Genomic DNA, 22,346 nt, shown 5'->3' with positions numbered 1-22,346 from the left:
ATTTTTCAGACTGTGGGAGAAAACCGGAGCACCCGGAGGAAACCCACGCCGAAACGGGGAGAACATGCAAACTCCACACAGACGGTAACCCAATCTGGGAATCGAACCCGGGTCCCTGCCGCTGTGAGGCAACAGTGCTAACCACTGTGTCACTGTGCCGCCCCAAAAATGTCCTGGGCTTGTCAGGGATTTGAATGAGGGACCTCCCAAATTCTAATGCGACTTCCTCAGCGAGAATCATACCCCTGAACTCCCACCTAATCCCCTCTGCCACTTGGCCCATAGCCTGAATGCCATGGCGTGCCAAGTGATCATCCAGATACATTTTAAAGGTTCGAGATAACCCACTTCTAAAACACTCCCAAGCAGTGCATTCCAGACTGTCACCACCCTCTGGGTAAAAAAGTATATCCTCACATGCCCCCTAAACCTTTTGCCCCTCACCTTGAACATATGTCCCCTAGTGACTGACCCTTCAATGAAGGGGAACAGCTGCTCCTTATCTACTTTGTCCATGTCACTCATAATTTCCCCATTGAACTTCATTTTGTCACTTGTCTGCCCATTTCACCAACTTGTCTATGTCCTTTGGAGTTCTACATTATCCTCCTCACAGTTCACCATGCTTCTAAGTTATAGAGTCAGAGGTTTACAGCATGGAAACAGGCCTTTTGGCCCAACTTGTCCATGCCACCCAGTTTTTACCATTAAGCTAGGTACCATTAAGATTCACTTGATTCCAGATGCCTATGCATGTCATTTGCCTCCTCCATCCACTTGACCAGGGACTCAATATCCTGAGTCATCCAGGGTTCCCTACTTCTACTGGCCTGGCCCATCACTCTAAAAGGAATGTGTTTGCCCTCAACCCTGGTGATGGGGGTGGTATAGAATTCTTAGTATGAGGCCCTTCATTTTAGTTTTACTATAATAAATAGACTAGGTTAAGGTAATTATAAAATGCCTTATATATATAGTGAGAATTCACAATGCGCCTTGGAACAAAATATATACGGTATTATAAACTGCAAAGGTATTAAAAACTGTATAACCACAAATTAACCAAGTATTATAAGCTTAAACTATATTTTCAATATATGTGTATTGTGCGCCTTGGCCAACTTTGTTCTGAGTGCAGCATGATGGGAAACAGTGGTAGACGGGCCGAATTCTTATAATATAATAGAGCATAGAAAGGCAGTTTCTGTTACCTGTTTTTGGAGATGCGAAAGGCAAGTTTAATAGGCCTGCTATTTAAGGGAGTAAACTCGTTCATGGGTAGCAAGGCTGGAGCAGTCTCTCAAGCTGATAAAGGAGGCCCTGGTTCCAGCGAAAGAGTGACTCCTTTCACCAATTAAAAATCACAGATGTTAACTATGACCTTGGTTACTGGTAATGACGTGGGTTAGGTTTCCTAAGTAAAGGGGAAGGAACCTACATGGGCAATATGCTAATAATCTCAGGTGGAATGTTATTGGCTGAGGTAATAATGAATGTTGTGATTGGGCCCTCCAGTCTGATTGATAAGACTGGGTGGGGTATTGAAATGTTCAGAATAATATAATAATTTTACCTTGCAATATTAGCTGAGAAAGGACAGTCAACCCTCATTGACTGAGTCTCTCTCCTGGTGCATGCATTAGCAAATAAATTCCTTTTTGTTCTTTAACTATATACTGTCTTTCGCAGTCTATGTATTGGTTGAATGAGATTGAACAAATACTTTGGAATGTGGGAGGAAACCGGAGCACCCAGAGGAAAGCCACACAGACACAGTTAGAACGTGCAAGCTCCACCAAGTGACCCGAGGTCGTAATTGAGCCTGGGTCCCTGGCTCTGTGAGGCAGCAGTGCTGAGTTACGAGGATAGAGCCTGTGTAAGATGTTCTGTCGGAGAGTCAGTGCAGACTCGATGGACCGAATGGCCTCCTTTGCACTGTAGGATCTATGATTCCATGATTTATGATTCACCTCACTACAGAGAACCCACTAACCCAGAATGGACATTGCAGGCAGAAGAAACCAATGGTATCTGAAGATGAATATCCACTGCTTGAATACCCAGACTTTTCCCCACACCACATTCAAATAATTGACAAACAGTGATTCTTGCAAGTAAAAATTAAATAACATTTTTAAGGCTGGTTTAAATTATTTTGTAGTATTTTCTTTCTATAATCCCTGTTTGGAAATCATTAATGGTGTTAGACTACAGCTAGAATGGTTCAAACAATTGGCACTCACCAGTCTCTTTTCTCGAAAGTCAATTCCCACTGTGGTGACAAACTTGGGGTTGAATTTATTCTCTGTATATCTGTACAGAAACGTGGTCTTTCCAACCCCTGAGTCTCCAAGAGCCAGGAGCTTGATCAGATAATCATAGTCCCCATCAGTCATAGTGCTATCCACACTGGTGCTGTAAAAAAGTCAGAAAGAACAATCCATGAGAACCAAAGTCCCACAGTGAAAGGGACCACCTTCACTCTTTATGTCCTATCTGTATAGCTGTTGATAAAAAAAACACTCAAGTTTCAAATGGCCCCAAAGCTGCAGGATCACAAAATGCTCCTCACCTGAGTAGTGAAAGAGTTTTAATCAAAAAATATATTTGCATACATGCATATTGCACAGTAGGTATCAATCAAAAGTGCCTTGTGATCCCTTAGCATTCTTAATGCTTTTAAATTAGTGCCATTCTCCTGCACTCATTTTAAATTAGGAGTGCAATTTAAGCACAAGGCTGTACTTTTAACTACTGTGTAACATATTTCAAATATTAAGGCTGAAATACTTCCTCTTTACCTTTTCCGGGGCAGCATGGTGCACAGTGGTTAGCACTGCTGCCTCACAGCGCCAAGGACCCAGGTTCAATTCCTGGCTTGGGTCACTGTCTGTGTGGAGTTTGAACATTCTCCTTGAGTCTCCGTGGCTTTCCTCCGGGTGCTCTGGTTTCCTCCCACAGTCCAAAGATGTGCTAGTTAGGCACACTGGCCATGCTAAATTCTCCCTCAGTGTACCCGAACAGACACCGGAGGGCGGCGACTGGGGGATTTTCACAGTAACTCCATTACATAGAAATCATAGGAATCATAGAAACCCTACAGTACAGAAAGAGGCCATTCATAGAACATAGAACATAGAACATTACAGCGCATCGAGGCCATTCATAGAACATAGAACATAGAACATTACAGCCCATCGAGTCTGCACCGACCACGATCCCACCCTGGCCCTACCCCCATATCCCTACATATTTTACCCACTAATCCCTCTAACCTACACATCTCAGGACACTAAGGGGCAATTTAAGCATGGCCAATCAACCTAACCCACACATCTTTGGAATGTGGGAGGAAACCGGAGCACCCGGAGAAAACCCACACAGACACAGGGAGAATGTGCAAACTCCACACAGACAGTGACCTAAGCCGGGAATCGAACCCGGGTCCCTGGAGCTGTGAAGCAGCAGTGCTAACCACTGTGCTACCGTGCCGCCCAAGTGTGAATGTAAGCCTATTTGTGACTAATAAATAAACTTCAACTTTCCACGATAAATTCTTATCTTCACATTCAAAGAATTATGGAGTCATCGAGTCATAGAGGTTTACAGCATGGAAACAGGCCCTTCGGCTCAACTTGTCCATGCTGCCCTTTTTTTAATGACTAAATTAGTCCCAATTGCCCACATTTGGCCCATATCCCTCTATACCAATCCGACCCATGTAACTGCCTAATTGCTTTTAAAAAGACAAAATTGTACCTGCCTCTACTACTACCCCTGGCAGCTCATTCTAGACACACACCACCCTCTGTGTGAACAAATTGCCCCTCTAGACCCTTTTGTTGTCTCTCTCCTCTCACCTTAAACTTATGCCCTCTAGTTTTAGGCTCTCCTACCGTTGGGAAAAGATGTTGACTACCTACCATATCAATGCTCCTCACTATTTTCTAGACCTCTATAAGATCACCCCTAAGCCTCCTACACTCCAGAGAAAACAGTCCCAGTCTATCCAGCCTCTCCTTATAACGGTACAGTGGCACATGGTTAGCCCTGCTGCCTCACAGTGCCAGGAACCTGGTTCGATTCCCTGTCACTGTCTGTGTGGTCTGCACGTTCTCTCCATGTCTGCGTGGATTTCCTTTGAGTGCTCCAGTTTCCTCCCACAGTCCAAAAGTCATGTTGGTTAGGTGCACTGGTCACACTAAATTCTCCCTCAGTGTACCTGAACAGGTGCCGGAGTGTGGCGGTTAGGGGATTTTCACAGTGACTTCATTGCAGTGTTAATGCAAGCCTACTTGTGACACTAATAAATAAATTAAACTAATTCAAACCATGAAGTCCCGGTAGCATCCTAGTAAATCTTTTCTGCACTCTTCTAGTTTAATAATATCCTTTCTATAATAGGGTGACCAGAACAGTACATAGTATTCCAAGTGTGGCCTTACCAATGTCTTGTACAACCTCAAAAGATGTTCCAACTCCTGTATTCAGTGTTCTGAACAATGAAACCAAACATGCCGAATGCCTTCTTCACCACCCTATACACCTGTAACTCCACATTCAAGGAGCTATGAACATGTACCCCTAGATCTCTTTGTTCTGTAACTCCCCCAACGCCCTACCATTAACTGAGTAAGTCCTGCTCTGGTTTGATCTACCAAAATGCATCACCTTGAATTTAACTAAATTAAACTTCAACCGCCATTCATCAACCCACTGGCCCAATTGATCAAGATCTCGTTGCAATCCTAGATAACCTTCTTAACTGTCCATTATGCCTTCTATGATTCTAAACATTAATTGATGTTCCATTGTCCAAAGAGGTACTGCTGTTGAACTAAAAAAGCTGTGTTCCTTTGCCGACAGATTGTGCAACAAACAGTGAAAAGGGGCATTTCATTTCATAAATTCCAATAAAATGCACAGACCTTAACTTACTCTTAAAACAATAAAGATCACACATGCAGCAGTGAAGGTGATTAGATGATACCATACATGGGATGGTGAGTTCCTTTGAAAGAAGAGGGTGTGCAATCTTATCCCAATGGTAGAAAGGTACAACGGCAGTGGCACCCTTTGTAATTATACGCAAAGTATGAATGAAAAAGCTGGAATCACCACAGAAGCGGGTAGTTTGGCCAAACAGGTTCAAGCTGTGCTAATACTCCACATAAGCCTTCTCTAACGCCACTTCATTTAGCCCCAGCAACATATTTTACCAGCCCTTTCTCCCTTGCTTTAACAAGCCTCATAGTCCAACTTCTCTCTGCATAATGATATTTCTCCTGAATGTTCTAATGGATTCATTTCTGGTGTATTCATGCCCCTAGCTCTGTTCTTGCTTGCATGTGGAAATCTGTTTACTCTATAAAAAATATTTATCTTGAAGACCCTCTGTCAGTCACCCCTTTGTCATAAAGGCAAAATACTGCAGATGCTGGAATCTGAAACAAAAACAGAAAATGCTGAAAAACCTCAGCTGTCTGTGGAGAGAGAGAATAGAGCTAACATTTCGAGTCCCTTTGACAAAGGGTCAAACTCGAAACTTTGGTTTTATTCTCTCTCCACCGATAGCCCTTTGTCATCTCTTTTCTTGAGCAAACAGCCTGTTTAATCTTTCCTGATTGGTATAACCCCTCAGTTCTGGTATCATTCCGGCTAATCTTCATCATCTCCAATGCCTCCATATCCTTCTTACACAGTAATAGCATTAGTGGTGGTTTCTGTGTTTCCAATGTTCTATTCAAGGATTCATCAGTAACATTTAACATTTCCTTCACTTAAGTGCCAGGTGGTCACAATCTTGAACAAGAGATGATCCAACCACCTGTGCCTGACCTTTAGCAGCCTGCCCATCATTAACCCCTTCCTTATGAATGTCCTCAGGGTCAATGCTAGGCCACAACTGAATTGGTACCAGTTATATCAACACTGCAGCTTTAGAAGCAAATAGGGGACTGCATATTATGTGGCAGGTATCTCACTCTGTGACATCGCAAAGCCTCTCCTCCGTCGACAAGGATCAGGTCAGGAATGTGATGGAATACTATCCACTTCCCTGAATAGATGCAGCCATGGCAACACTAAAAAAACACAACAACATCCAAGGCAGAGCAGCTTGCCTGATTAGAATTGGACTCTGCATCCCCTATTTCCATCGCCACATCACTGTGATTGCAGTATGTATAATTCAGAGCATGCATTGCACTATGTTGCCAAGGTTACTTCAAAACATCTTCCTCCCCTGCAACCTCTACCACTTAAAAAGACAAGAACAACAATGTTGTGGAAACAACAGCACTTCCAAGCGTCTCTCCAAGTCACACACCCTGCCTACTTGGATATATATTGGTCGGAATTCTCCCATCCCGTCTGCCACTGGTTTTCTAGTGGGCGGGGGATGGACCATGTCCATTGAAATCGGGTGGGAATGTCCAGTTTTCAGGCGAGCGCAGCCGGAGAATCCCCCCCATTATCTTACCTTCCACATCAATGGGACAATATCCTGGAATTTCCCACCAAACCCAACCACAGGAGCACTACTGACATCAGACCCACTACAACCTTTACAGGGGCAATTACTGCTGGGCAATAAGTGTGTCCTTGTCAGCATTGCCCACATCTGAAGATCAATTTAAAGAAAAGGCATTCGGAGGCTTGAACGCAGTGGTGCAGACTTGGTTGGATGTCAGTAACATACGTACAGAAGCTGTCCCGTGGTTGAGGGAATGGTGCAGGGGATGTGAAAAGAAACCACTGCAATAGAAATGCTTACGACTTTCAGACAGATGGGAGTGAAACGATGTGGCAATGGAGCTGAACAAAGGAAGGGAAATGGAGGAAGATAGCATGACCATCCATATAGTGGGAGATGTTGGTATAGTGGTAATGTCGCTAGACTGGTAACCCATGAACCCAGGCTAATGGCCAGGATTCAAATCGCACCATGGCAGCTGGTGGAATTTAAATTTAATTACTAAAATCTGGAATACAAAGCAAGTCTCAGTAATGGTTACCAATAAACTATCACTGATTGTCATAAAAACCCATCTGGTTCACTAATGTCCTTAAGGAAAGGAAATCTGCCATCCTTACCTAGTCTGGCCTACATGTGGCTCCAGACCCACAGAGTTGCTTTCCATGGGTTGACCTTTGAGAAAGCTGCTCTGACATCTGCCATGGTGAGCTCAAATACAGGTTCATCCAGGGCTTCCAGAGTGGAGGACATGCTCTTGCTGACTTCTTGCTCAAAACGGGCATAAAATGCATTGAGCTCACCAGGGAGGGGTGCGTTGGAGCCGGCGATTTTACGTGCCTTCATCTTGTAGCCTGTTATGTCTTGCAGACCTTGCCATAGTTGGCAGTGGTCGGTGTGGCTAGCCTGGGACTCTAGCTTGGTCCGGTACTGTCTTTTGACATCTTTGATGGATCTCAGTAGGTCATATCTGGCTTTCTTGTGCAGATCAGGGTCGCCTGACTTGAATGCCTCAGATCGAGACTTCAACAAGCAGCGGATATCCCTGTTCATCCATGGTTTCCAGTTGGGAAACACGCTAGAGTGCTAGATCCCTTGATCTGGAGCAGATCATTAATATTGTAAGACAGTAATGTGGTTTAAAAATTAAACACAGGCAACTGGTGAATAATTTCTGTCACTGGAAATCCATGAAAAGGAATGTGGTGGCAAACCGACATTTATCATTGTTGCTAAGGTGTGTGGAAAATTAATCCTTGAAAAAGTGGCATGCTGAATATGTTAAGTAAGGAATCTGTCATCAGAAAATGCATTTTAACCAAGGGAAATCTTAATATCAAAAGGCCTATCAACCTAATCCTTGCACGGTGGCACAGTGGTTAGCACTGCTGCCTCACAGTGCCAGGAACCTGGGTTCGACTCCAGGCTTGGGTCACTGTCTGTGCACAGTCTGCTTGTTCTCCTCATGTCTGCATGGGTTCCTCTGGGTACTCTGGTTTCCTCCCACAGTCTGAAAGATGTGCTGGTTAGGTGCATCGGCCATGCTAAATCCTCCCTCAGTGTACCCGAGCAGGCGCCAGAGTGTGGCAATTAGGAGATTTTCACAGTAACTTCATTGCAGTGTTAATGTAAGCCTACTTGTGACAATAAATAAATAAATAAACTTCATTCAAAGATGATCTTACTTCTTTGAGTGTGTTGCATGTTGAAGTGTTGGAGGGGTTTGGGTTGTGACATTAGGAATGGAAAACCCGAATTTATGGGTTTCCCAGGAAGACGCCTTGAATTTTTGTTGGTAGATGTCCCATCAGGGTCTGGCTGCCTTTTCATGCAGAAAGCCTGTCACACAAGGCCACAGCTAAACAGATCCTTCTCTTGGGGGTTGGAGGGGGCTGGTGATCATGAAGGATGGGGGCTGATGGTCAAGGGGGTCTGATGCAGGTTACTTATTATATTGCAGAGGATTACATGGGGGAAGAGTTTACTAGAAAATCTTGCTGGACCATGAGTAAGCACTCCTGTTCCAATGGCAGCAGCACAACAGAGCTGTCAATACAAAAAAATTGCACTAATTTGTCGTTCAAACTATGAAGGCTTTGATAGACAAGACATAGAGAAAATAGTTCCAGCTGTGGAGGAGTCCAAAAATTAGGCACCGTAAAATATAACAAGTCACTGAAAATGCTACTAAGGAATTTAGGAGAAATGTCTTTGCTGCGATAATGGTTTGAATGTGAAGGTTGCCACCGCAGGGAGTGGTCAATGCAAATTTGGAGATGAAATTCCTGTCACTAGAAACCCATGGAAAGCAAATGTGGTCACACATAGGCATTTATTATTGTTGCTTGTGTCGAAAGATAATCCTTGAAGACGTGGTGTGCTGAACATGTAAGTAAGGATCTGTTATTAGAGAGCGAGTGCACTTTAACCAAGGGAGGTCCCAATATCAAAAGGTGTAAGAAACCAACCTTTTCAATACAAAGATGATCTTACTTCTCTCAGTGCAATGACACATACATACCTATATCAATATACACATACATTAACATATTAAAGGTTAGGAGATTTATTAAACAGGAAGAGGCCATTCAGCCTATGCAGTCTGTACTGGTGTTTATACATTGTCATCAAACCAGCAGACAAAGGAGGGGCCATCGTCATACTGAACAGAACGGATTACTGCAAAGAAGTGTACCGACAACTCAACAACGAGGAACACTACAGACAGTTACCTGCAGATCCGACCAAAGAACACACCCGTCAACTCAACACTCTGATCAAGACCTTTGATCCGGACCTTCAGAACACCCTCCGTGCTCTCATCCCACGTACTCCCCGCGTTGGAGATCTCTACTGCCTCCCGAAGATACACAAGGCAAACACACCCGGCCGTCCCATCGTATCGGGCAATGGGACCCTGTGCGAGAACCTCTCCGGCTATGTCGAGGGCATCCTGAAACCCATTGTACAAAGAACCCCCAGCTTTTGTCGCGACACGACGGACTTCCTACAGAAACTCGGCACACATGGAGCAGTTGAACCAGGAGCGCTCCTCGTCACAATGGATGTCTCAGCACTCTACACCAGCATCCCCCATGACGATGGCATTGCTGCAACGGCCTCAGTGCTCAGCGCCAACAACTGCCAGTTTCCAGATGCAATTTTACATCTCATCCGCTTCATCCTGGACCACAATATCTTCACCTTCAACAACCAGTTCTTCATCCAGACACACGGAACAGCCATGGGGACCAAATTTGCACCTCAATATGCCAACATCTTCATGCACAGGTTCGAACAAGACTTCTTCACCGCACGGGACCTTCAACCGGTGCTATACACTAGATACATCGATGACATTTTCTTCCTTTGGACTCATGGTGAACAATCACTGAAACAACTCTATGATGACATCAACAAGTTCCATCCCACCATCAGGCTCACCATAGACTACTCTCCGGAATCGGTTGCATTCTTGGACACGCGCATCTCCATTAAGGACGGTCACCTCAGCACCTCACTGTACCGCAAGCCCACGGATAACCTCACGATGCTCCACTTCTCCAGCTTCCACCCTAAACACGTTAAAGAAGCCATCCCCTACGGACAAGCCCTCCGTATACACAGGATCTGCTCGGATGAGGAGGATCGCAACAGACACCTCCAGACGCTGAAAGATGCCCTCATAAGAACAGGATATGGCGCTAGACTCATTGATCAACAGTTCCAACGCGCCACAGCGAAAAACCGCACTGACCTCCTCAGAAGACAAACACGGGACACAGTGGACAGAGTACCCTTCGTTGTCCAGTACTTCCCCGGAGCGGAGAAGCTACGGCATCTCCTCCGGAGCCTTCAACATGTCATTGATGAAGACGAACATCTCGCCAAGGCCATCCCCACACCCCCACTTCTTGCCTTCAAACAACCGCACAACCTCAAACAGACCATTGTCCGCAGCAAACTACCCAGCCTTCAGGAGAACAGTGACCAAGACACCACACAACCCTGCCACAGCAACCTCTGCAAGACGTGCCGGATCATCGACACAGATGCCATCATCTCACGTGAGAACACCATCCACCAGGTACACGGTACATACTCTTGCAACTCGGCCAACGTTGTCTACCTGATACGCTGCAAGAAAGGATGTCCCGAGGCATGGTACATTGGGGAAACTATGCAGACGCTGCGACAACGGATGAATGAACACCGCTCGACAATCACCAGGCAAGACTGTTCTCTTCCTGTTGGGGAGCACTTCAGCGGTCACGGGCATTCGGCCTCTGATATTCGGGTAAGCGTTCTCCAAGGCGGCCTTCGCGACACACGACAGCGCAGAGTCGCGGAGCAGAAACTGATAGCCAGGTTCCGCACACACAAGGACGGCCTCAACCGGGATATTGGGTTTATGTCACACTATTTCACATAAATATTTCTGCTTTTTTCCTCCTGAGTCTTTATCATGCGATCCTAGAATCAGAATTTATGTCACACTATTTGTAACTCCCACAGTTGCGTGGACCTGCAGAGTTTCACTGGCTGTCTTGTCTGGAGACAATACACATCTTTTTAGCCTGTCTTGATGCTCTCTCCACTCCCATTGTTTTGTTTCTTAAAGACTGGATTAGTTGTAAGTATTCGCATTCCAACCATTATTCATGTAAATTGAGTCTGTGTCTTATAAGTTCTGTTTGTGAACAGAATTCCCACTCACCTGAAGAAGGGGCTCAGAGCCTCGAAAGCTTGTGTGGCTTTTGCTACCAAATAAACCTGTTGGACTTTAACCTGGTGTTGTTAAACTTCTTACTGTGTTTACCCCAGTCCAACGCCGGCATCTCCACATCACGTTTATGCTCTGCACAAGCCTCGATTTGGTTTTTGCACCGTATTGACATATCCATCTATTCCTGTCTCTCTCATGTTCACTTTAATTATATCTATGCTATTTGCATTAACCACTCCCTGTGGCAGCAACTTTCACATTCAAACTATAATCTGAGCAAAGAAGATTCTCCTCAATTCTTTAACAGCATTTTCAGTACTTTTTATATTTTATGGCCCATATCCTATGGATTCCGTCACAGGTGGAACTATTTTCTCTCTATCTTGCCTATCAAAGCCCTTCATAGTTTGAACAACAAATTAGTGCAACTTTTTAAATTATTATTCACTCACAAGATATGGGCTTCGCCAGCTCAGCTAGCATTTATAGCCCATCCTTAATTGCCCTTGAGAAGGTGGTGATGAGCTGCCTTCTTGAACCACTGCAGTCCACGTGCTATAGGTACACCCACTGTGCTGTTAAAAAGGGAGTTCCAGGATTTTGACCCACCGACAGTGAAGGAATGACAATATATCTAAAAGGCAGGATGCTGTGATGCCCAGCCTGGTCATTGTCTGTGTGGAGTTTGCAAATTCTCCATATGTCTGCGTGGGTTTCCTCCGGGTGCTCCGGTTTCCTCCCACATACCAAAGATATGCAAGTTAAGTGAATTGGCCATGCTAAATTCTCCCTCAGTGTACCCGAACAGGTGCCGGAGTGTGGCGACTCGGGGATTTTCACAGTAACTTCATTGCAGTGTTAATGTAAGCCAACTTGTGACACTAATAAATAAACTTTAAACTTTGGGCCCAATTTTATCATCGCATTGCGCCCATTTTCAGGCGCGAAACTTGGTAATGTCAGGCGTGAGGCGAGTAGCGCGATCCACGCCCACCTCCGCGCCAGTTCCCCCTTTACCATTTGCATGCATTTAAATTGACTTAATGGGCTGCATGCCCTTTACTGACCCCCTAATCCCCCCACCTCTCAGACCAATTGCGGGCCCCTCTCCCCTTACCCCCCAACGATCTTAGGCAGAGTGGCAGCGGAACCCCCCCCCCCCCCCCCTTCCCCTCCACTGATCTCAAGCAACGTGCAAGTGGATCCCCACCCTTTACCGGCACTTCCCCCTTTACCATGGTGTTTGTCCATCCAGAATCGGCGCGGAACAGACATGCTCCACAGAGGTCCGATTCAGGCGCTCCAGTTAGTGAGGAGGTAGATGCCTAGCGTCCGATGTCTCTCTGCTTGAGATCGGTGGGGGTGGGTGGGGGTCCGCTTGCACTTTGCCTGAGATCAGTGGAGGGGAAGGGGGGAGGGGGTCCGCTGCCACTCTGCCTAAGATCGTTAGTGGGTAAGGGGAGAGAGGCCCGCAATTGGTCTGGGGAGTGAGGGGGATAAGGGGGTGGGGCAATGTCTGTGGGGGCCAGGGGGAGGCATTAGCCGGCCCAGGAAGGATGTGGCAGGAGACCATTCTACCATTTATTTTTCTGCGCATGTGCAGTTGGAGGCACCGATTGGAGCTGCAGGGTTTCAGGCGCGTTAAGCCCCGCCCACAGGCTTGTGCAGTGCGATTCAGAATCGCTGATATTTTTTCAGGCAGAGTGCGTATGGGGGCGCCTGAGAACGGGTCTAAAAGTCGGATCTGAAACAATCCCAGTTTCAAGTCCGCCCAGCACTTAGAATCAAAATGGTAAAATAGGGCCCTTTAAAAACCGTGTATCTTGGAGAGCAATTTGCAGCTGGTGACGTGCCCATGCATCTCCTGCCTTTTTCCTTCTCAGAGGCAGAGGCTACAAGTTTGAGAAATGTTGTTGAGAGAGCCTTGCTGAGTTGCTGCAATGCTGCCACTGCCTGTTTGTGGTTGAGGGAATGAATGTTGCAGATGGTGGATGGGGTGCCAAACAAGAGGACTGCTTAGACCTGATGGTGTCAAGCTACTCGAGTGTTTTTGGAGCTACGCTCATCGAGGTAAGTGGAGATTGGTCCATCACACTCCTGACATGTGCCTTGTGGGTGGCGGGCATGCTTTGGGCAGTCAGGAGGTAAGTTATTCATCTCAGAATCCCCAGCCTGTTCTTGTAAACACAGTATTTATAAGGCTGGTTCAGTTTTGTTTCTGGTCAATGGTAATCCCTAGGATGGAGGAGTCAACAATGATAATGCCATTGAATATCCAAGGAAGATGGTTGAATTCTCTCTTGGCCATCTTGTTGTGATGGTCATTGCCTGGCACTTGTGTAGAGTTAATGTTACTTGCCACTTGGCAGCCGAAGCCTGAATGTTGTACAGGTCTTTCTGCATATGGGCACAGACTGCTTCAATATCTGATAATTGTGAATGGTGCTAAACATTGTGCAATCAGCAGTGAACATCTCCACTTCTGACCTTAAGATGGGGCGAAGGTCATTGATGAAGCAACTGAAGATGGTTGGGCCTAGGACACTACCCTGAGGAATTCTTGCAGCAATGTCCTGTGACTGAGATGATTGACCTCCAACCATCACAAGCATTTTCCTTTGGTTTTCCTCCTTTTTCCCATTGTTTCAAGTTTTACTAGGACTTCTTGATGCCACACTCGGTCAACTGTGGCCTTGATGTTAAGAGCAGTCACTCTCACCCCACTTTTGGAATTCAGCCCTTTTATCCATGTTTGATCCAAGGCTGTAATGAGGCCGGGAGCTGAGTGACTCTGGCAAAACCCAAATTGAGCATTTGTGAGCAGTTTATTGCTGAGTAAATGCTGTTTGATGACCCCTTCCATCACTTTACTGATGGTCGAGAGTAGACTCATGGGGCGGTAATTGACTGGGTTGGGTTTGTCCTGCTTTTTGTCTACAGGACATACCTGGGCAATTTTCCACATTGCCGGGTAGATGCCAGTGTTGTAGCTGTACTGGAAGAGCTTGGTTAAGTTTCAGTTAGTTGTGGGGCACAAGTCTAGAATACTGTCAGGGCCCATAGACTTTGCAGTATCCAGTGCCTTCAGCCATTTCTTGATATTATGTGAAGTGAATTGAATTGGTTGAAGACATCTGTGATGCTGGTGATTTGCAGGAGAGACTGAAATGGATCATCGACTCAACATTCTGAGCTGAAGATGATTGCAAATGCTTCAGCCTTATCTTTTACACCAATGTGCTGGGTTCCTCCATCATTAAGGATGGGGATAGTGGTTGGGCCTCTTACTCCAGTGAGTTGTTTAATTGTCAACCACCATTTACTGCTGGATGCTGCTGGACTGCAGAGTTTAAGTCAGATTTTCTGGTTGTAGGATTGCTTAGCTCTGTCTGTTATTAGCTACTTTTGCTGTTGACATGCAAGTAGTCCTGTTTTGTAGCTTCACCAGGTTGGCGTCTCATTTATGCCTTATGCTGCTCCTGGCATACTCCCCTGCACTCTTTATTGAAGCAGAGTTGATCTCCTGCCTTGATGACAATGGTAGAATGAGGGATTCACTGGGTCATGAGGTTACAGATTGTGGTTGTAAACAATCCGACTATTACATTTTGTTACTACTACAATATTGCAACTACTGAAATACAATAAGAGTCTGGATTTATTTAGTTTTTCTTAACAAATTCCAGCCTATTAAGAAGTAAGGGTATATTAGAATATTAGTTTAGATAAGCCTTTAGCAGTCACTGGAACTGCAGTTATTACAGTATAGTTACAAAACTCAGAATATAATGACTAACATTTGATGAGATTCCATGATTGAACTGCACTTGCTAAATAATCCTGAGTGTGCTAAGAATGACATTATCAACACATTTAATATTATTAGCCGGACTTGCAGTGTGGCTCACTTATACTTGCGAGAAGCTACATTTATTCAGATGCATGGCCTTCACCTGTGCAGCTAAAAGGTTCATGACAAGGCATTGCATCTTTTTGAATGAAAGAAAAGCTGGGCGAAAAAATAGTGCATTTTACATGGCAACATCTTGATCAATCAGAGCTGACTTCTCAACCAATCTAGTGGCCACGCTAGCTGTGCACATAAATCCATAATGGCCACTAAACCTTGCGAGAGGCCAAAAATGGGATTTGCGGCAGTGGGATTTTGGTTTGGAATCTTCCCCGCCCCCTCCAATAATGCAATATCTTCCCCGCCCCCTCCAATAATGCAATAAGGTTCATGCCCAGGAAGGGTGTGAGTCTGATTAGCATATTCTGGAATAAATTTAAATTAACTTACAAAGCTTAACCACTTACGGCCTCATCGTATCATCGCACCCAGTTGGTGTGATGTCACACAGACGCAAATCACTACTGGCTTTCAAATAAGAAAATGAGTTATGACAAACATGCTGGGTACGTATAGCCGCCAGGTGGTGAGGGACATGGCCGGGCAGTGCCACCCTGGCAGCAATGCCAATGTGACAGCATTGCCAGGTTGACACTGACAAGGGCAGGCCCCTGGCAGCCCCAATGGACAGGGGGAGGATTCCCCTAATGCATTGAGCAGAGGGGCATGCCCCTATGCCTGTGAGGCAGGGGGGCAATGCTTGGGAGCAAGGGGAAGGTGATGCCTGTGAGGGGAATGCCCCAGTACTTGCTTGGTGGGGGGAGAATGCATCGATGCTTGTGGGGAGGTCCATTGTTTGCATGGGGGTTGGGGCAAAGTTTATTTTTAGTGCGGATTTGTTGGGGCATCCATTAAAGATGATGGGAGTCTGGAATGCATTGCCTGGGAGGACAGTAGAGGCGGGAAACTTTACACCCTTTACAAAAGTACGTGCATGAGTACTTGAAATGCCATCATATTCAAAGTCATGGGCCAAATGCTGGAAAGTGGGATGAGTGTAGATTTAGTGTTGTTTTGTCAGTGCAGACTCGATGGGCTGAAGGGCCTCTTCTGTACTGTATGACTCTAGGACAGCAGATATTTCACATTAAAAAACTTGTGACTGACCAGATTGCCAAGAAATATTGTCCTATCTGCAACAAATACATCTTCACAACAGGACAAACCAGTTCTAAGTGGTCAAAGCAACTATGCTGTTAATTAAATCAAGCAAATGGTCTGCTTTTTGATCAAAAATACAATCTGGTCTTTTGAAATTGAAACCAGGAACTCAAAACTCTTCTGCAATCATTATGATCACTATCAACAAAACAGACAGAACATAGAACCAAGGTCTTAATCGTGTTACTTTAATAACATTAAGTTACAGATCATATAACTTATCGAATACTCTCCTGAATAACATATAACACGAGTTGTAACTTATATTAGTTAAGCCTCGTGGTTCAGGCAACTGAACAGATATAAAGTTTAAGGCAAGGGATTGCACCAAGGCCATCTATTTCCACCTGTGACTTTGCTCCACCTATTACTCATCTGCTGCGGAAACTCTCATTTATGCCGTTGTTATCTCCAAACATGATTATTTCAATGCCCTCCTGCTGGTGGCACAGTGGGGCAGCATGGTGGCACAGTAGGTAGCGGTGCTGCCTCACAGCACCAGGGACCTGGGTTCCATTCCTGCCTTGGGTCATTGTTTGTGCGGTGTCCGCACGTTCTCCCCGTGTCTGTCTGGGTTTCCTCCGGGTGTCAGTGTCAACCTGGGTTTCCTCCGGGAGCTCCAGTTTCCTCCCTCAGTCTGAAAGACGTGCTGGTTAGGTGGATTGACCCGAACAAGCGCCGGAGTGTGGATTTTCACAGTGACTTCATTGCAGTGTTAACGTAAGCCTAATTGTAACACTAATAAATAAACTTTAAACTTTGGTCTCTCATATTCTACTCTATGTAAACCTGAGGTAATCCAAAACGCTGCTTATCTAACCTGCACCGAGTTCTGTTCATCTATCACCCTGTGGCTTACATTTGCTCTCACAATATCTTGATTTTAAGATTGTCAATCTTGTTTTCCAAGCTCTCATTGGCTTTATTCTCTCTATCTGTTGTCCCTCTATCTCCTGTCCTGCAATTCTCTGTGGTATCTGTGCTTATATATTTCAGGTCTCTTTAGCATCCAGATTTTAATTGCTCTACCATTGGTGGCCATGCCTTCTGCTGCCAAAGCCCCAGTCTTGGGAATACCCTTCCTCCACCTTTCCATCTCACTATCTTCCTTTGCTCCTTTAAGGCACGCGTTAAATTCTACATAATTGATCACACTTTTGGTCAGCTGACTGAAACCTCTGATGTGACTCGGATTCACACCCTGCTGCCGCTGCTGTAAGCAAGGACGGAGAATTTGGCACTCAGCCAAATCTCTGTTCAATGCAGCAGGTTGTTAGGCTTCTTACTGTGTTTACCCCAGTCCAACGCCGGCATCTCCACATCATCACTGCAGCAGGACCAGAGAACCCTGCCGGCGTGAACGGCTAGAAAATTCTGGCCGGTGTCATGTTTTGATATATAATGCTCCTGTGAAGTGCTTTGGGATGTTTGATTATGTTAAAGGAACTATATAAATATAAGTTCTTGTTGCTTGATTTTCCTCTAGCTACATCCATAAATGGAAATGAAGATCCCTTTCAATAGCGTTTATGAATTTCACATTCCTGCATAAGACAAGGAGATCTCCAGCAATTGGGAGGTGGGTGGACAACGGATTGGGACTTGCTGGGGGAAGATAGACATCGGTTTTGGTCAGGGGAAGGGGTCAGGTTGCAGGTCAGAGCTAATTTTGCGGGGGTGGGGAATTGGTCCGTGATTTTGACAGGGGCTAGAAGATTTGAAAAGTATCGACCTCGAAGGTGTCCTTGAGTGACCGGGCAAAGTATTCTTGCTCCTCCTGACCCACAAGGAGTGCTGCATTAGGTCTTTTGGAGCAGTTGGCTCTTGGCTTCCTTTCACTGCCCAACTTCCCGAACCTGGGAAACAAGAGTGGCAACTATTGGGCAAGATTTCCACACCCCCCACAGTGTGTTCTGCAGTGGCAGCCTTCTGATCCCGCTATTGTCAATGGGGTTTCCCGGTCAATGCACTCCCTGCCGTTGGGAAAGCTGTGGCTGGAGTTCGCCTTCAGCACAACCAGATGATCCTACTGGCGAGAACAGTTGGAAAATTCCAACCATTAAATTTAAAACATATTTCTAATTGCAGCATGGAAACCTAACTTAAATATTTCACTGTGCTCTTGTCTCACCAAGATAGTCATGATGTGGAGATGCCGGCGTTGGACTGGGGTAAACTCAGTAAGAAGCCTCACCTGGTGTTGTGAGACTTCTTACTATGTTCACCAAGGTAGGGCAGTCGAAGACTGTGCTACCTGCCACTGTAAGTATTTTGACACTCACATATACATTAAATTGAGCTTTGCATGTTTTCGTCTTTAACCTATACCCTAACCTCCTCTTACCTGATGTGAGGTGGGTTAATATTGAGGCTTATGTTATAAATTATCCATTTTACTAAGTATTCATTTGAAGTAGCTATTTGGGTGCAGAGAGATTATGGATGAGCTAGAATATCAAACATTCAGCTTGCAATAATAAACATTTTTAAAATTTCTGGTTGATGTGTGGGATAGCTGGTAAAGGCCCTTTTTATTGCCTGTAATGTGAACTGAAACACTTGTATATAGAGCTGTATATAAGGGAATTGACTTTCTCTGCTTGAATGCTATGAATATGTGGTTGTCAAGCATTGTAACCAGACTTGTCATGAAAACCACCACAAGTCTGCTCCATTGCCTTCATACCAGCCTCTGCATCTAGCTCCCTGCTTTCACTACTTCATTCAAGAATTTCCTCACAGAGGTTTCAACCCTCCAAGTTCTCGTTTTCCGCTGAGACTCATTCAGTTGTTTCATGAAATGGCAAACTGTTTAGTCTGACTTTGTTCCTGTGAAATGCCTTGGGATATTTAACTATGTTAAATATGCCATATAGATGCAAGCTGTTATTCTCTTCAGCTGTATAACAGATGTAATGGCCATCACAATCTTGTCACTGAACACCTTTATTATTGTACACACTGGGGACCATTCTGCGCCTTTGTTAACCATGAGCGCAGTTATGTGGGCTCAAAATCTCACGAGAATCAGAAAACAAGATTCTGATTTTCCCCTAATACATTTTAATTCCCTGTGTCTGTGTGGGTTTCCTCCAGGTGCTCCGGTTTCCTCCCACAGTCTGAAAGACGTGCTGTTTAGGTGCATTGACCCGAACAGGTGCCAGAGTGTGACAACTACGGGAATTTCACAATAATTTCATTGCAGTGTTAATGTAAGCCTTACTTGTGACTAATAAATAAGCTTTACTTTAACTTTACTTTAATAAATTTTAATATAGTGAGCTTCCCTGCCAAATGCTCTCCCACATTTAGATTCCCCCCCACCCCCCTCGCTGCTTATTAAAAACGTGAAGCTGTTCGAGTGGAACCCGTCGGGTACATGGGTAAGTATAGACCACAGGGACAAAAGAGGGACATACCTGGGCAGTGCACTGGCTATGCCACACTGGCTCTGCCACACTGGCACTGCCAGGCCAGGGAGGAGCTCCATTCAGGGGTGTTCCCTTTATGTATGGGGAGAGGTTGCCCCATTGCTTGTGGCCGGGGGGAGGGTGGTCCGCTTATCCATGGTGTGGGGGAGTGGGGGTTCCCCATATCCTGGGGGGAGGGGAGGGCATGGTAAGTTTGTTTTGCACAGGTCAGAGAGCTCTTTAAAAATGGTGCCACGATCTCTGTGGAGCTGGTGTTGCCAGTTTCAGCAAGCCCCACCCCACTACCGTGACGGTGAAAACCACGCCTTCAGATTTATAGTGCTGGAATACTTGGAGAGAAAACTCAGCTGTGTAGCTGGAGAGCTGCACGTCAGTTTCCTTGCTTCAGGCAGCACTCTGTGCAAAAGTTGAAAATTCCATCCATTATTTCAGTATTAGTCACATTTACCACTATTTTATAACCTTGCTCAGGCGACGCTCATAAAATCCCACTCGAGGCCAATGGAGAATTCTGTTCAGCGAGCCTCGCCCACCCTGATTCCAGAGCAGATGAGGCGGTAAAATTTTGGGCATTGTCTCTCCCAGCTAATTCTCCAAAATCCTCCTTTCACACCTCATGCAAAACATTTTATTTCCCCAGGCTGTGTGTCTACAACTTGGTCTAATTCTAAGGGTCTAGTTCCATTCTAAGGGTTTAGACCCTTGGTCTAAGGGTGACACAGTGGCATAATAGTTAGCACTGCTGCCTCGCAGCTCCAGGGACCCGGGTTCAATTCCGTCCTTGGGTCACTGTCTATGTGGAGTTTGCACGTTCTCCCCATGTCTGTGTGGGTTTCCTCCGGCTGCTCCGGTTTCCTCCCACAGTCTGAAAGACGTGCTGGTTAGTTGCATTACCCGAACAGGCGCCGGAGTGTGGCGACTAGGAGAATTTCACAGTAACTTCATTGCAGGGTTAATGTAAGCCTTACTTGTGACTAATAAATACATTTTTACTTTAATTCTCAGAATCATAAAGGCTAACAATTTGCTCTCATACACAACCTTTTTATACTCAATATCTATCCAAAATGGTGATAATTGAGATTAAGAAAAGTGTTATTTTTGGCTTCCTGCAAGTTTTCCTCCAAGTCATACACTTTCCTGGCTTAGAAGTTTTTCACTGTTTCTTCACTGCCACCTGATTAAAATCCTGAAACTTCCTTCCTAACAGCACTTTGGGTGTACCTACACTGCATAGGCTGCAACGGTTCAAGGACGCAGCTCACCACCAACATCTCAAGGGCAATTAAGGATGGGCATGAAATGCTGGCCTTGCCAGCGAGGCCCGCATTCCAAAAGCAAAGTGAAAAAAGCAAGTCAAAAATCTTGCATAAATTCAAAACTGCAAAGACTACTTAAATAACTAGGCAGCAGTTGCTTTGCTAGAGTGGCGCATGGGCCAGAAGGCTTAATGTTGCAAAAGGGCACACGATGATTCATACATAGAAACATACATAGCAAATAGAAACAGGAGTAGGCTATTTGGCCCTTCAATCCTGCTCCGCCATCCTTGATGATCATGGCTGATTATCAAATTCAATATCCTGATCCCGTCTTCCCTCCAAATCCCTTGATTCCTTTAGCCCCAAGAAATATATCTAATTTCTTCTTGAAATCACACCACGTTTTGGCCTCAACTACTTTCTGTGGTAGTGGATTCCACTCTCTAGCTGAAGGAATTTCTCCTCACCTCAGTCCTAAAAGGTTGACTCCTTCCCCTCAAACTATGACCCCTAGTTCTGGACCCAACCACCATCAGGAACATTCTTTCTGAACCTACCCTGCGTAATCGTGTTAGAAATTTATAAGTTTCTATGACATCCCTTCTCACTCTAGATTCTAAACTCCAGAGAGTCCTGCCATCCCAGGAATCAGCCTGAGTTCTGCTGCACTTCCTCTATAGCAAGGACATCCTTCCTCAGATAAGGACACCAAAACTGCACACAATACTCCAGCTGTGGCTTCACCAACACCCTATACAATTGCATCAAAACATCTCTATTTCTACACTCAAATTCTCCCACTATGAAGGCCAACATACCGTTTGCCTGCCTTACTGCCTGCTGTCTCTGCTGATCCATGACTTTTGATGAGTTAAAGTGTAAGAAATATGCTGAAGGCTGCTGGCTTTCTTGTGAGTGAATTATATTTCATGGATCATTACCAGAAGATAACATTACTGACACAAATTGCATTAGAGTTTTATTGTTTACAAACAAAAGCATCTTCAGGCTGACCATAACCACTTTTCTTGATGTAGTGTAACTGACAAAATCATGGCTGTTGATCTTTAATATCGGGCTTGAATTATTATAATGATGTTATGGATATTTAACAATGTAATACTGCAACATGACTAATGAGCAATTCCATTATCAGATCACCCCATGTAGAAATGTTCTGCCCTAACTATCTGAACTATTAAACTCTTCTGTTTGAGAATCAAGCATTTTCCCAGGATGTTTTAAAATATTGGACCATGCACACACTCCTGATGCACACACTCCTGTTCAATTCTGGGATTTGGTTCTCCCTTGTGTTACCCAAGAAGTATTGGTATGGTTTCCCCCCGGAACCATCTATCCAATATTTTAAAATAAGGCT

General features: G+C 45.1%; 1 protein-coding gene across 7 annotated transcripts in view; it reads right to left on the bottom strand.

The window, feature by feature from the left end:
- The window catches only part of rab27b (RAB27B, member RAS oncogene family), a 182,109-nt gene that overhangs the window by 43,421 nt on the left and 116,342 nt on the right, over nucleotides 1-22,346 (bottom strand). For 5 of the 7 annotated variants that reach the window (XM_078219808.1, XM_078219828.1, XM_078219799.1 and 2 more), the window contains exon 2: nucleotides 2,244-2,415. In XM_078219808.1, coding sequence (XP_078075934.1) covers nucleotides 2,244-2,415 — 172 coding nt within the window. Of the gene's footprint in view, nucleotides 1-2,243; nucleotides 2,416-4,938; nucleotides 4,994-11,192; nucleotides 11,340-22,346 lie in introns of those variants that run through there. The other 2 variants (XM_078219835.1, XM_078219843.1) reach the window with 2 other exon arrangements.

Source organism: Mustelus asterias, chromosome 1 (assembly GCF_964213995.1).
Source record: "Mustelus asterias chromosome 1, sMusAst1.hap1.1, whole genome shotgun sequence".
In the NCBI taxonomy this organism is placed as follows: Eukaryota; Metazoa; Chordata; class Chondrichthyes; order Carcharhiniformes; family Triakidae; genus Mustelus; species Mustelus asterias.
The sequence above is the reverse complement of the archived record's forward strand: the minus strand, read 5'-3'. Positions and strand labels throughout refer to the sequence as shown.